General features: G+C 44.1%; 2 protein-coding genes across 2 annotated transcripts; one reads left to right on the top strand and one right to left on the bottom strand.

Annotated features, from left to right (window-relative positions):
* LOC8076773 (F-box protein At5g03100) lies at positions 1,714 to 5,314 on the top strand. The gene is made up of 5 exons (XM_021460998.1): positions 1,714 to 2,212; positions 2,280 to 2,713; positions 3,163 to 3,300; positions 3,396 to 3,591; positions 4,537 to 5,314. Exons 1-2 carry the CDS (start codon positions 1,802 to 1,804, stop codon positions 2,694 to 2,696), a joined length of 828 nt encoding a protein of 275 aa, XP_021316673.1. The 5' UTR covers positions 1,714 to 1,801; the 3' UTR covers positions 2,697 to 2,713; positions 3,163 to 3,300; positions 3,396 to 3,591; positions 4,537 to 5,314.
* On the bottom strand, positions 10,453 to 12,245 carry LOC8076774 (putative F-box/LRR-repeat protein At3g58880). Its single transcript, XM_002450467.2, has one exon. The coding sequence runs from the start codon at positions 12,121 to 12,123 to the stop codon at positions 10,600 to 10,602; it is 1,524 nt and encodes a 507-aa protein (XP_002450512.1). The 5' UTR covers positions 12,124 to 12,245; the 3' UTR covers positions 10,453 to 10,599.

Genomic DNA, 12,674 nt, shown 5'->3' on the forward strand with positions numbered 1-12,674 from the left:
CGTATGATTTTAGACTAATTTTGGTGCAGGTTTTTTAATTGAAATGTAATTATTATGTTGTATGGCTTCTTGAGGTGACTTGAAAATTATTGTTACTAGGTTTCCCTTGGAATCAAAGTTCCTAATGAAAGTTTGTTTTCCTAGGGTCTCTATCAAAAATCATAGGGCATAATTTCTTTCCCTATGAATTACCCCTATGATATTTTGCTCATGAAAATTCCTAGGGAAAAATATTTCCCTATTGTTTTATTAGGATTCCCTAGGGAAAAATGTCTCCTAGTACTTAGCAGTTTAAAGGGCAGTGTCGTTATGGCAACAACCACATCTCAAACATGGTTTAGGGACAATATTGTAGAGCAACTGACACTTCATTAAAATAAATTTATAAGGGTGGTTGTCTTAAAGGAACCGTCCGGGGTGGTTGCGAGTAAACTAACCTCCCCTGAAAAACATATTTTTAGAGGAGGGTTTCTTAATGAAACTATCCCTGGAAATGCTTTTCTAGGGATGGTTAAATGCCAAATGCCTTTGCAATCAGTGGCATAGTGGCGATTTTTGACAAACTTTGTTCAATAATGGTTTCCTGTTAACAAACTTTATTACATCTAGCATTAACATTACATAAAATATAATAAAAACTATTTTAGAAGTCACAATGCACTATATTTTAGGATATATGAAGTAATATAAAATAAGTAAGAAAAGGGTGCTTAATCATTGTTTATGAGGAGTATTAAACTCTATGCTTTGGATACTTGATTATTGTTCTTGTTATACGTAGTCGATGAAGCGTTATAACATTTGAATTAGATTTAGCTCTAGGAAAATCAAAAAAATATTAAAAGTATCTAGAAATTTTCCTAAACATTCTAATTTTATGTACAAACATGTTTTAAGAACTTACCGCAAAAATATGAGATGTAACTAGCATGAATACAATATACATTAATGTTGAGCCCTCGACGCTATGGAATCATGAAGGTTGCTTATTATGCTTTTTGTCACGAAAAGTTTTCAAACATGTATACATGACAATTAGAATGTTTTAAGAATTTTCTCGATATTTTAGATATTTTTTCCATTTTCCTAGGAATATACATATTTTTTCCATTTTCTTAGGAACATTCTAAACATACTATATTTGTATTTAATTTGTTGTATCCCAATCTATCTATAGAGCCTTCTGTAATTTCAAAAGTTTAGCATTAACAAGTATTTACTGGATCCTTTTTAACAAAGAGGAACAAAACTGCCTATAAAATCATTTTAATTTATGGCGGGTTAACATTTTGATATTTCAGGCAGTAAGATATTTTTCTAAAAATTAGTATAACACAGACACTTACAATATATGCACACGTACTCCTATAAATACATGCACACATGCAAACACTATGCCTATGAGCATCTTCGGAAGGCTATGTCGACTCATCTTAAAAACTGATGAAGTCACCACACCACACGCCCTATTTATTCGTCGTTGGTTTCCGTGTCAAAAGTTTAACTCAATTTTTTAAAAAATATGTGCAACATTTGTATCTTAAAATTATTTAATTATAGGTTTAGATATCTATCTAATGATATTAATTATGTACCGCAAATATTAATATTTATATATATTTAGTCAAAATTATTTTTTAAGTGAAAATGATATATATTTGGGATGGAGAAAGTAAGGGGTAAGATATCAAATATCTAGTTTTAAAGTTCTAATATCTGGCAGATGGAAATTGGGCTGGTACCGTAGCCCACGCCAACCCATCTCGCTGTGGAAGCTGAAGCTCACCACCCGCTCGGCGAAATGCCGAAGCGGAGCCGCGAGAACTGTGGGGCACTGGCGGTGGCGGGCAACGACGACCGCCTCGGTTCCCTCCCCGACGACGCCCTCCTACACGTGTTGTCGCTGCTGCCCTCGGAGGACGCTGCGCGGACCTGCGTGCTGGCCCGGCGCTGGCGCCACCTGTGGCGGTTCACGGCCGCGCTGCGCATCGCCCGCGACGACGACAAGCGGTGGAGCGTCCGGTGGCTGCACAGGTTCGTCACCAACTTGCTGCGCCTCCGCGACAGCCTCTCGCCGCTGGACGTGTGCGACATCTTTTGCCGCCCGTTCGTGTGGTACCGGGGCGGCCACGCTGCGCAGGCGCTCTGCTTCAAGGTTGCGGAGGAATGGGTCCGCCGCGTAGTGTCGGAGTACCGAGCTCGGGTGCTGAAGGTTTGGACCTACAGTGACGAGAATATGCTGGACCCTGCTGTCTGCTGACGCGCCACTCGTCTCGCAGCATCTGACTAGGGTGGAACTAGGCGAAGTGGAATTGGGAAGCAGAATTCTAGATCTATCAGACTGCCTTGCACTGGAGCATCTAGAGCTGATATCTTGCAGAATCCAGGGCGAGAGGATGTTGTTTCCATCAGTCAAACATCTTAGAATCACTAACTCCAGTTTCTGCATTATCCCTCGCAGTAGCATTTCTGAGAATTGGGGCTTTACTCCTGTGCTTGAGAGCATGCCGTCACTGGCAAAAGCATTTGTCCAGTTTGATGACGAATGCTGTGATAAGTGCCCTATAGAAATTATTATGGGGATTGTGGTGTTGAAGACTGTGATGGATGCTATGGGAATCTCTATAATGAGGATGACAAAGACAATGAGTGTGTCCTTCTTGGGGGTTTGTCAGACACAACGAATCTGGAGTTGATAGGTCTACCTGAAGTGGTATGCTTGCACTTTTCTAGATTTTAGTTTTGCTGCCTCCCCTAACATCATATCTCTTGTATATTATGCACATCTTTAGAAACACGTATCTGTGTTTGCTTGAAACAGAATTGCATATGAGCTCTTTTTAGGCTTTTCCACATCCACACTGTATTCCCCACAAAGCAACATTTTGAATCAGTATGTTTCTCGTAGACATGTAGTGGTTAGTTTGTGATAATTGTCTATAAAAGATGCACACATCTGTTTGTGCTCATGCATGTTCGAACTTATAACTTTAGACAATTTGAGAGCATACAATTTGGAATGTTTTTAGCTTCTGCTTTCACTTAATTTCTTATGCAACTAGAAACCTTCACACGTTTCATATATAATTCAGTGTTCATGACACTAGTTAAGTGCTTTGAAGGTATACCTTGAACCATAATCCACTCCTTTGCAATTTGCAGTTTGTCTGCAGAAAGGATTTTAAATGGAGCCCTATATTTAGAAAGTTGAAAACATTGTTGCTCAATGAGTTCAGTTTACTAATTTACTTTCTCCAACGTTCACCAATTCTAGAGAAGATTACTCTTCAACTGTCCAAGGTACCATTATTTGTTTCGTACCTATGTCATCACTTGTTTGGTTAAAACATTATATATATTGGGTACACCTCTGCATATTTTTTCATCTAAAACAGATGCCAGAACCTTTTGTTAAAGCAAATGGATGCCACAGCCCAAGGGAAGGATCCATGGTATCTAAATGCCTCAAAGCAATTGAAGTCAAATATCAGGACGATGGAGTGCTTGATAAAGTTTTAACGATCTTAAATACCTATGGTGTATCTTCTCAGGTGGTTTCCATCCAAAAGAAGGTTTCTTTATCTTCTGAAAGTAAGTTAACAATTGATGCTTTTAATTATTACTATATTTGAGGACTATGTGTGTGTGTGTTTGTTTACTAAATCTTAATATATACCTGTAAAAAGATAGGCAACATAAAGGTTGAAGTTTTGTGTTAGTATTATATTGAATTTTATATGAAAGAAAAGGAACTAATATTTATTCATTAATTAAAAAATCTAAAGTGGGGATTATAGCAGCATTACTTTGCTTTACCTTTATTTAACTATTTATTCACATCATCGTACACACTTCTTCCTGCCAATGTTGCTGTGCAATGTCGGGCATCTACTCCAGAGAGGGTTGGCTGGCTTCCTGTTCTCACCAGCCATTGCCGCATAGGTGCAGAAACCACAGCAACCATTGCCCTGGTTTCTGTGTGATATTCAGATGGGGCTACAGCCAACTTATTATTTAATCATCTATTACCCATACCTAGGGTGACTATGAATGGCTGTCCTTATGAGTTGAAAACTAATGCTTGAGTAGCATATGTCACCACAGAATATTTAATCTGTCCACTTTCAAGGAATGGTCAACCCATGCTAGCAAGAGCTGGCGCTTTTCAAATTTCAATAGAACCTTTCTGTTTATGCTCTCTAAACTATTGGTGAAAATCAGAATCGCTGCACCAAAGGCAAGAAAATGTATGACGGTTCCTCTTTTTGTCCTTGCAATGAGGCAACTAGCTATATCTCTATTTTAATGTGTAGAGCTGGGACACCTCATATAACCTACCAAGTACCAAATATTAAACTATCAAACAGTTAGCATCATTGACACATCCTTCATGCTCTTCAATACTAAGTATGCAATGCCATTTTCTGTATTTCAAGGCCCATTACAAGGCAATCTGAAATTTAGTTTGAACATCATATTTCTCTCTTTCTGCCTTTCGGGTTCTCTGATAATCACTTTTGTTTAATGGTTGTACAGAATTCAGTTTTGAGCAGAAGGATTAAGACTGATGCCACTGACATCTCTACTGTTTCCTAGTTATTCTGAAATTTGTCATAAAATTTGCAGCAATGGCATTGCTGGCTTTTGTCTAATTCTTAGCTCAATCATGTTTCCCGAATTCAGGGGTAGCTTCTATGACTGTAGCTAGACTTGGATCAATTGCACTTCGCATGATGTATACATTTGAATGCATCGTCTTGACTTCCAACTGGTTTCATTCTGGATGCACATACATTTGAAATTTTGAATGCATGAGTCCAAACTTTCAACTGGTTTCATTCTGGATGCACTTTTTCTATCGTTGTGTACCTAGTATAACTTCCTGATGAATATGCTTGCTTCATTCAAGGTCATACATTCAGGATTAGTTTCCCCTGTTTTCTTGTACCCATAAGTGTAAAGAATGCACGCTTTTCCACACTTTGAGTGGCAGGTTTGGGTGATTTGAGATTCCAGCAATTCCTGAAAACCATGGCATGGTTGCCGTATTTGTTACTGTGAAACAGCAATGTTTGGCTCGAACTACGCATATAGAGCTATTTGATGATGAGCATCCTTCACCAGCTACTCTAAGGCTGCATGGGTCCATTGCATTCTGTTTACTGCTAGAAATCTAATCTAAAGTCACATAAAGCATTTGTGATATATATAGTTGGCAGTCCATTTTTTTATCAAGCCCAGGTGAGTTCTAGGACTCATCAAACTTGTATGTTCGTTTGGCTGATAAGCCATGACAGAAAGTACTATTGGCTGATATGTTGCGAGAGAAAAACACTGCTGAATGACTGGCAGATTCGGCTGATAACCCTCCTTGTTCGCTTGAGCTTAGCTCTATGCAATGTAGCTATTTGAGCAGGAATGTATCATGGGGATGAGAAAATTTCTAGTTTTGGAGTTCAGTGAACCGTGCGGCTCCAATTCTTTCCTCTATAAAAGTAGAAACATAATCCTATATATCACGGGACAGAAGGAAGCTTTCAGAGTGGGAGGCCACAAATATGTTATTGGATTGTTTACATTAACACTACTCTCCAAATTAGATCTGAATTGAGTCGAGACTGTTCAAAATCGAGTTAAAATTAATGAATATGACTTCATTCAGTCTCCTATAAATTTAGTTGGAAGTCCAAGAAATTCCTTAGAACTCAGTATTTCTTTTGTTTTTCAAATCAAAAGTTGTTACAAAACTGAGTTCAATCCAGGTGACTTTTTTCTTGAAACGGAAGTCACAACAATTTACTGTACTTGGGACAGTTACAACCTTTTGCCGCCAGAGCATGAGCTACTTTATCACATTCACGCCGAGAAAACTGAATCGAGCAGCTACTAAAACTAGAGCATATCAGAGATTTCAGTTCCAATATAATTCCTCCACAGTGTGCCAGCCGGAAATGATCACTTTTAAGAGCTAATTTCACCATAGTGCAGTTCATTTATACGACAGCCTTTTGAATTCCCAATTGGCTGGCTGCCTTGATTCCAGCTACTAGATACCCCACGCGTTGCTGCAGGGATTTTATAGAGTAGTATATATTTGCGAAGGTAGAAGTATTCTTTTGTTTCTTTGTTCTTATGATTTCAGCTCACAATATTAACGGAAAAAATGATTCATCCTCAGTAAACAAAATGCTTGTCAATCAAATACTTATCTTCATAAAAAAACTACATATATCAGCACAAAAGAGCTCGACATCTAACTACTCATATGCAACCTGTGAAAACACATTCTCATCAGTCAGTCTCCAAAAGACCGTAATTGTGAATTAAATTGTCCAAAAAAAAAAACACACACACACAAACATTATACTCCTAGATAGGAGTAGATAACAGACATAGGATCTCATTGAGACCCATCTATAGAAAACCATTTCACCTGTCCGGCATTATCCTTCTGTTGTCGTCACATGAAAAAAACTGTCACCGTGTAAACTCATAGCAAGATTACCTGACAGGCGGACGCGGCACGGATACCCTCATTCACTTGTTCCTTTTCCCAGCCGCATCTTTTGGTACTCCAACAAACCAGCATGCCTGCATGGAACTGTCGTTCCCTTCCGCGTAGGAGCTCCGCTCAGATCTCCTTCCTGCTTCCTTCATTTTTCTTCCCGTTTCATATGCCATCCTCGTCGTGCGCATGGCTGGAGGCATGAAGCTGGGAAAGGATGGCGGTGGTTGTGGTTGCCAACAACGTGGGCATCGCGCCGCCACTACTGGACGCGGGCTCTTTATCAGGCCCTCGGCAAAGGCCCAAAAACTCTAGGCAAAGAGCTCTCGGGAAATTTTGAGTCGGCAAAGAGAGTCTTTGCCGAGGGCCCTTTATCAGACACTCGACAAAGCCTTTGCCAAGGGCCAAGATGGCACTCAGCAAAGAAAAGTAACCGTGACGGCACCGTTCTCTTGGAGCTCTTTGCCGAGGGCCTGTCTTTGGTGAGGGCTCTTGGGGCTGGCCCTCGGCAAAGAGTGTCTTTGTCAAGTGCCCGAGATTTAGCCCTCGGCAAAGCACGCGTTTCCAGTAGTGCCCATCTCGGCATCACACGCGTGGGCCCAACATGAATCAAGCTTCCTGCATCGAGATCGAGCCTTAGGAGAACAACCATGACGTCTGGGGACTGGGGATCTATTGCCAGCGAGGGGGGGCATGCGCAGACGAGCGAGCCAGCTATCATGGGCGAACGCACGGGGCGATGCAGTGCTGCCAAGCGGGGTCAGAGGTCATGTTCAACCCTGGATGTCCATCTTGTTCTTCTGTAGCAGGTGATCGTGTGCATGATCTTCATGATGACCGAAGGTGGAGGGCATAGTATCCCGCCAGAGACATCGCGATTGGTTGAGCTGGGAGAAGCCCGATGGAGGCAGCGCAATGCCGTGCGGTGTTGCCGAGCGCGATAGGGCATGGTGGAGGTAGATCGGAGTTATTTAAACTCGATTGCAGCGACGACCTTTGGTTTCTCCTGATTGTAGTGATGACCTTTAGTTTTCTTGAGTTTCCTCTCAGCTGCATTTGTTGTGGAAGACGAATCCTTCGGTGCTTCAAATTGCAGGTTTTCTTCGGTTTTCTTTTAGCATGACGTGTATCAGTTTCTGAAATAAAAAAAGAATAGTTTCAGGGCGGCTGGCCAGGTAAACGTTGTGGCTAGCTGGACCTGGGTGACTTGAAGGTTACTCCCTACATGTTAGTGAGTTGTGGGGCCTATTTGATGATGTGGCATCACGAAATTGCAGAGAAATCAGCTAGTGGGTTCCTCCTATTTAGGTATAGTAGATATATGGCAGTTTTGCATGAAAAAGCGTCCATAAGATGGCTCAGTTTCCCCGCTCCTGTTTGCACAACCTCACCATTAGTCCCTTATCATCCGTTCCCGGAATTGCAATCAAATGCCTCATCTGAGTTTTTCTTAAGAGTCTCCCCTCCTAGTCACTCCCATGTTTGTTTCAAACTTCTTGTTGTATTTGATTCCTTTGCCATAATGCATAAAAACTCATCCGTTTGCGTAGAAACAATATGCACGAACTCGTTGGGTTCCTGTCTCCTATCTTCCCTCTCTAATTATATTTCTTTCAGTGCACCAGTGCCATAGCAAATTGATACTAACCACTCATCTCTTTCCTTTAGACTCTCTCTCTCTCTCTCTCTCTCTCTCTCTCTCTCTCTCTATATATATATATATATATATATATATATATATATATATAAACACTACTGTCCTCCTGTTAGAGTATGAAAGAGGCCTATTGGGCATGGGCTGGCTATGTAGGTCGTTAGTGTTAGGGTTAATTAGAGATAAGGGTCGTTTGCTTAGGGGCCAAGTAAACCTTGTTTGTAAGTCAAGTAAACCTCTCTATATAAGAAGAGGAGATGTATCAATCTAATCAAGCAAGGATTAAGAAGGAAAACCATTCTCTCTTGCTCGGTCGGCCTCCTCTCGTCCTCGCAGCCCTAGCCGACGCATAACACCTGTTGTGAACAGTACCCATGGGTATTGTAGCGCCGCGGGTACTGTAGCACATCAGCCGCCATCGCTCCCCTCAACTCACTACACTCAATCCAAACATTCATAATATCTGGTATGAGAGATGCCAGGTTACGATGAGCTGCCGCCGGTCACTTACTGATGACGCCAGATCACTGGCCATCACCGATCTCGCTCTTTCCGTTGCTGACATCTAGTCCGACCTCACCGACATCCAGTCCTACCTCGGCATGCCGCCGCTGCAGCCGGCCAGCTGGCACTGCCACAATCGATCGTGGCTTCTCTGCCACCAGTTTTCCCCTATGGGTTGTGGGTTGCTCAATTACAGGACAACAACATTTTCTTTCTAGGGCGTTCAGGAAACCACCCTGGTTCCCATCCATCAGCTGCGGATGCCGCCCTCTCCCTTGTCGAGCCTCCAGCACCCATTCACAGATGGGACCTTCTATAGGGGCACTAGCATCCAGCAGATCCTAGACGAGGGCGAGAAGTTGTAGCAGATAGAGCAGCCGACGGACATCGCGACGGAGCCAGCGGGGAAGATGCTTACCCCCTAGGTATCGGCGGCAATACGACTACAGGCTGCTGTGTGAAAGGATCAAGATGCACAAGAAGAGGGTGAATTAGGCTTCTCTAAAAATTTAAGCAACCTATAAACTCCAATTCAACCGCTTGTGCCTAGTGTGACTAGAGAGCTACCAGATAAAATAGTTTTGCAACCTAGTTCCAATCTATTCTAGCATGGCAATTCTAGGAGTGTAAAAGCTCAAAGTAATTGCACAAAGTAAAGGAGAGCAAGAAAGGCTCAGCGATGTTTTGCTGAGGTATCGGAGAGTCGCAACTCTCTACTAGTCCTCGTTGGAGCACCCGCGCAAGGGTCTTGCTCCTCCTTGGTCCCCGCAAGGACCAAGTGCTCTCTATGGGCTGATTCTTTGACACTCTGTCACGGTGAATCACCCACAACCGCTCACAAGCTTGACACGAGCCACCCACAAGAATTCCGGGCGGTCTTCGTGCCTCCAATCACCACCAAACCGTCTAGGTGATGGCGATCACCAAGAGTAACAAGCAATGAACTCTCACTTGACCCAAACAAGGCACTAGAGAGTGGTGGATGCACACTTGACTCTTTGAACTCAACTAGAGAAGGATTCACTCAACAAATCTCTCAATTCTCAATCCTCTCTAGGCTCTTGCTTCTCTCTTGCACCACAAGGTGATTCTCAACTGATCAAATGGGCAAGAGACCTCCCATGGACGAGGTGGAGGAGTATAAATACACTCCATCAAGTCCAAGGGATTTGTCTAAATTGAGGAATTTGTCTCCCTTTGGATAAGGCTCCAAAACATCCAACTAACATTGGACGTTTGTGACTCCATAGTTTGAAGATGGACAACCGATTCTTCTTACTCCACCTATTCAGCATAAAGGATCTTGTTCAAAGGTTCCAATGGCAGATTCCAAAATAGCATCATTTGGAAAAGCATGTGCGGAAGTGTTTGTTTGGATCCTGGTGCTGGAAAAGCTCCAAATCTACTGAAGAAAGGTTGGGCTTATAAGGACTAATGGGTAATGGACCTTTAGAAATATGCCTTCACCTATCACTCCTTTGCCCTTTCGCCAATGCAGTGTGGAGTCACAGATTCTTTCATATCGTGAGAGGAATTCTGTAATCCTAATTGGGGCAATGCCCCTCTTGCTGTGGCATAAACCTCTTTCCCTATCTTAATTGAAAGGTAGAGCTTCTGCCAAATATATATATCAAACCTCATGATAATAAGATTATATTTTGTTCTCTTTTGCAAAAAGAAAAATAAAAGATTATGTTTTGTTCACAACAGATGAGAGCCTCGATTTGCTCTAGAGATGAGTGGTTTATAGTCATAAATATGTTTATCACATCATTATTGTTCACAAGAATGACAACATCATTGCAAGGTAATTTATTATTCTCAAGAGGAAACTCAACATAATTAGCGTACAGACATTTCTGCTAGTCCATTCATGACTAGAACCTTTTGTTGTGCTCGCCAACAATCTTGATTTTGGTTTTGCAAGACTTGACTCTCATTCTGCAAACTTGTCATGGATGTGGTCATAAACTATCTGGTCTCCGTCATGAACTTCCATCTCTTCCAGTACAGCTGCGTTCTCCACGAAGAACTTTGTGAGCTTGACTTCAAAGCAGTTCAAGCTCTCCAACTCAAATTCAAACCTTATTTTCCTCAAATGGTGATCCAAGCAATGGAAGGAGCGTGCTTTAAGCGCAGCAAGCTCCTCCACACCGTCATCATCTCCAGATTTAATCCTTTTGATGAATGACATAATGGATTTCTCAGCTCTTCCCTTGTTCTTTTGGCGAACCTTCAGACGACGACGGGGAAATGCGTATGGGTCGCAGTGCAAATCACACTTGAGGTGGAACTCCTGCATCGATGGGCAACACTGGAGCAGGTTTGCTATCGCCACCGCTGCGCCATGCCTATCCTCCTGGCAAGACCCTTTTAGCTTCAAGAACCTGAGGTCGGGGAACACTTTGAGGAACCTGTCTTCTTGCTCTAGTTGGACGGCGATGTCATTGATGACCCAGAGCTCAAGCTGCAGAAATCGTAATCGACTGAATCTGCCAATGGATTCCCAAAAGATGGCGCGGGGTTCGGCAACGCCCATCCTGGAAGGAAGCCTGCAGGTACACCGTGATGTGCAGAAGCAAAGCTCCATGTGCTGCAGGTTCGCTGGCAGGCCAGATGGCGCCGCCGAGCTGAACGGGAAGTGCTCCAGAAACCCAGTGTAGCGCAGAGTGCGGACGCCGGGCGCGTCGAGGTCCACGCCGTCAGTCCATGAGCAGTGGCAGTGCATCAGCGTGACCGAGACCGTGGCGTTGGGGCACCGGAGGAGGATTCGCCGCCGCATCGACATCGCCGTGGTCCACTCGAGACCAGCAAGCTCAAATGACGGGAAGCTGACGTACTCGAGCCATAGGGTAGAGAGGTTCGGCGCGGTGTCGAGCATGGACTGGAGGGTCTCCGAGGAGGTGACGCAGCCCACCATCCTGAGCGTCTCCAGGCATCTGAAGACGGCACCGTTGTTGCCTGGCGACCCGAGCGTGCAGCCGCCGATGTCCAGCACCTGGAGAGACGTGCCGGGGAGGAGACCTGCAGGGAGCTCGTACTCCTCGCGCGTCTGGCAGAACTCGGCCGTCAGCTCCATGCGGAGCTCCTCCAGGCGTCGCATCGCCGGCGCAGCAAGAAGGGCGTCCATCCCGGGCGAGGTGCGCATGATGCCTTGCAGGAAATCGTTCTGGAAGTAGCTGTCGGCACGGACGGAGAGCGTCCTGACCGGGCATCGGCCGTCCGTGCCGACGGCGGCCAGAGCGTCGCGGAAGAACTCCCGCCCCAATTTTGCGCCGTCGTAGTCGATGTCCCGATAGTGCCTCGTGTCGAAATTGACGCCGTCGGCCTCGCGCCACAGCGTGCGCCACCGCTTCGAGAGGACGCTGGTCTGGACGGCCGCCTTGAGGTGGAGGGAGGAGAGGACGCGTGCCAGCACGGAGTCGGGGAGCGCGGACAGGCGGTCGTCGGTGGACGACATGGCTGCTGCTCTGGTGCGCGAGATCTTAATTCTTTGGCGCTGGCTACGCGAGGCCGGCGGCGCTCGCGAAGACCTAAGGAGGAGATTGGAGATCGACGATCTGATTCAGACGTTCGGAGTTCTTTCTTACCTTCCTCTTTAATTCTTTATATGACGCCTGGCGATTGACGCGTTTTCGATATGGATACGTTTCTCAAATCTGATCGAAGTGCTTGCTACTCGAAAATAATTTGATCTATTTTTGTTGTCAATTATTTAGGGCGCTTGAGAAAAATAGGGCCATTCATTTGGATAGACAGGACGATAGAGGCGGACCGACGGGGATTTTTTTTTACAATTTGGCACTTTTCTTGAAACAAATTTATATTTGGCCTATATAAACTGATCTTTGGATTCTCAGGGTCGGCACCGAAACTCATGGTTCTGAGGTAATACATCTTGACACCATAAATCTTAGCTCCGAGGTTCCTGCCACGCGCAACAGGACATCCTAGGTAGCACTGACATGGCTGGTACCTCGGAGCCATAGATCTTGGTGTCGACCTCGGAGT

Source organism: Sorghum bicolor, chromosome 5 (genome assembly GCF_000003195.3).
Source record: "Sorghum bicolor cultivar BTx623 chromosome 5, Sorghum_bicolor_NCBIv3, whole genome shotgun sequence".
NCBI classification, from domain to species: Eukaryota; Viridiplantae; Streptophyta; class Magnoliopsida; order Poales; family Poaceae; genus Sorghum; species Sorghum bicolor.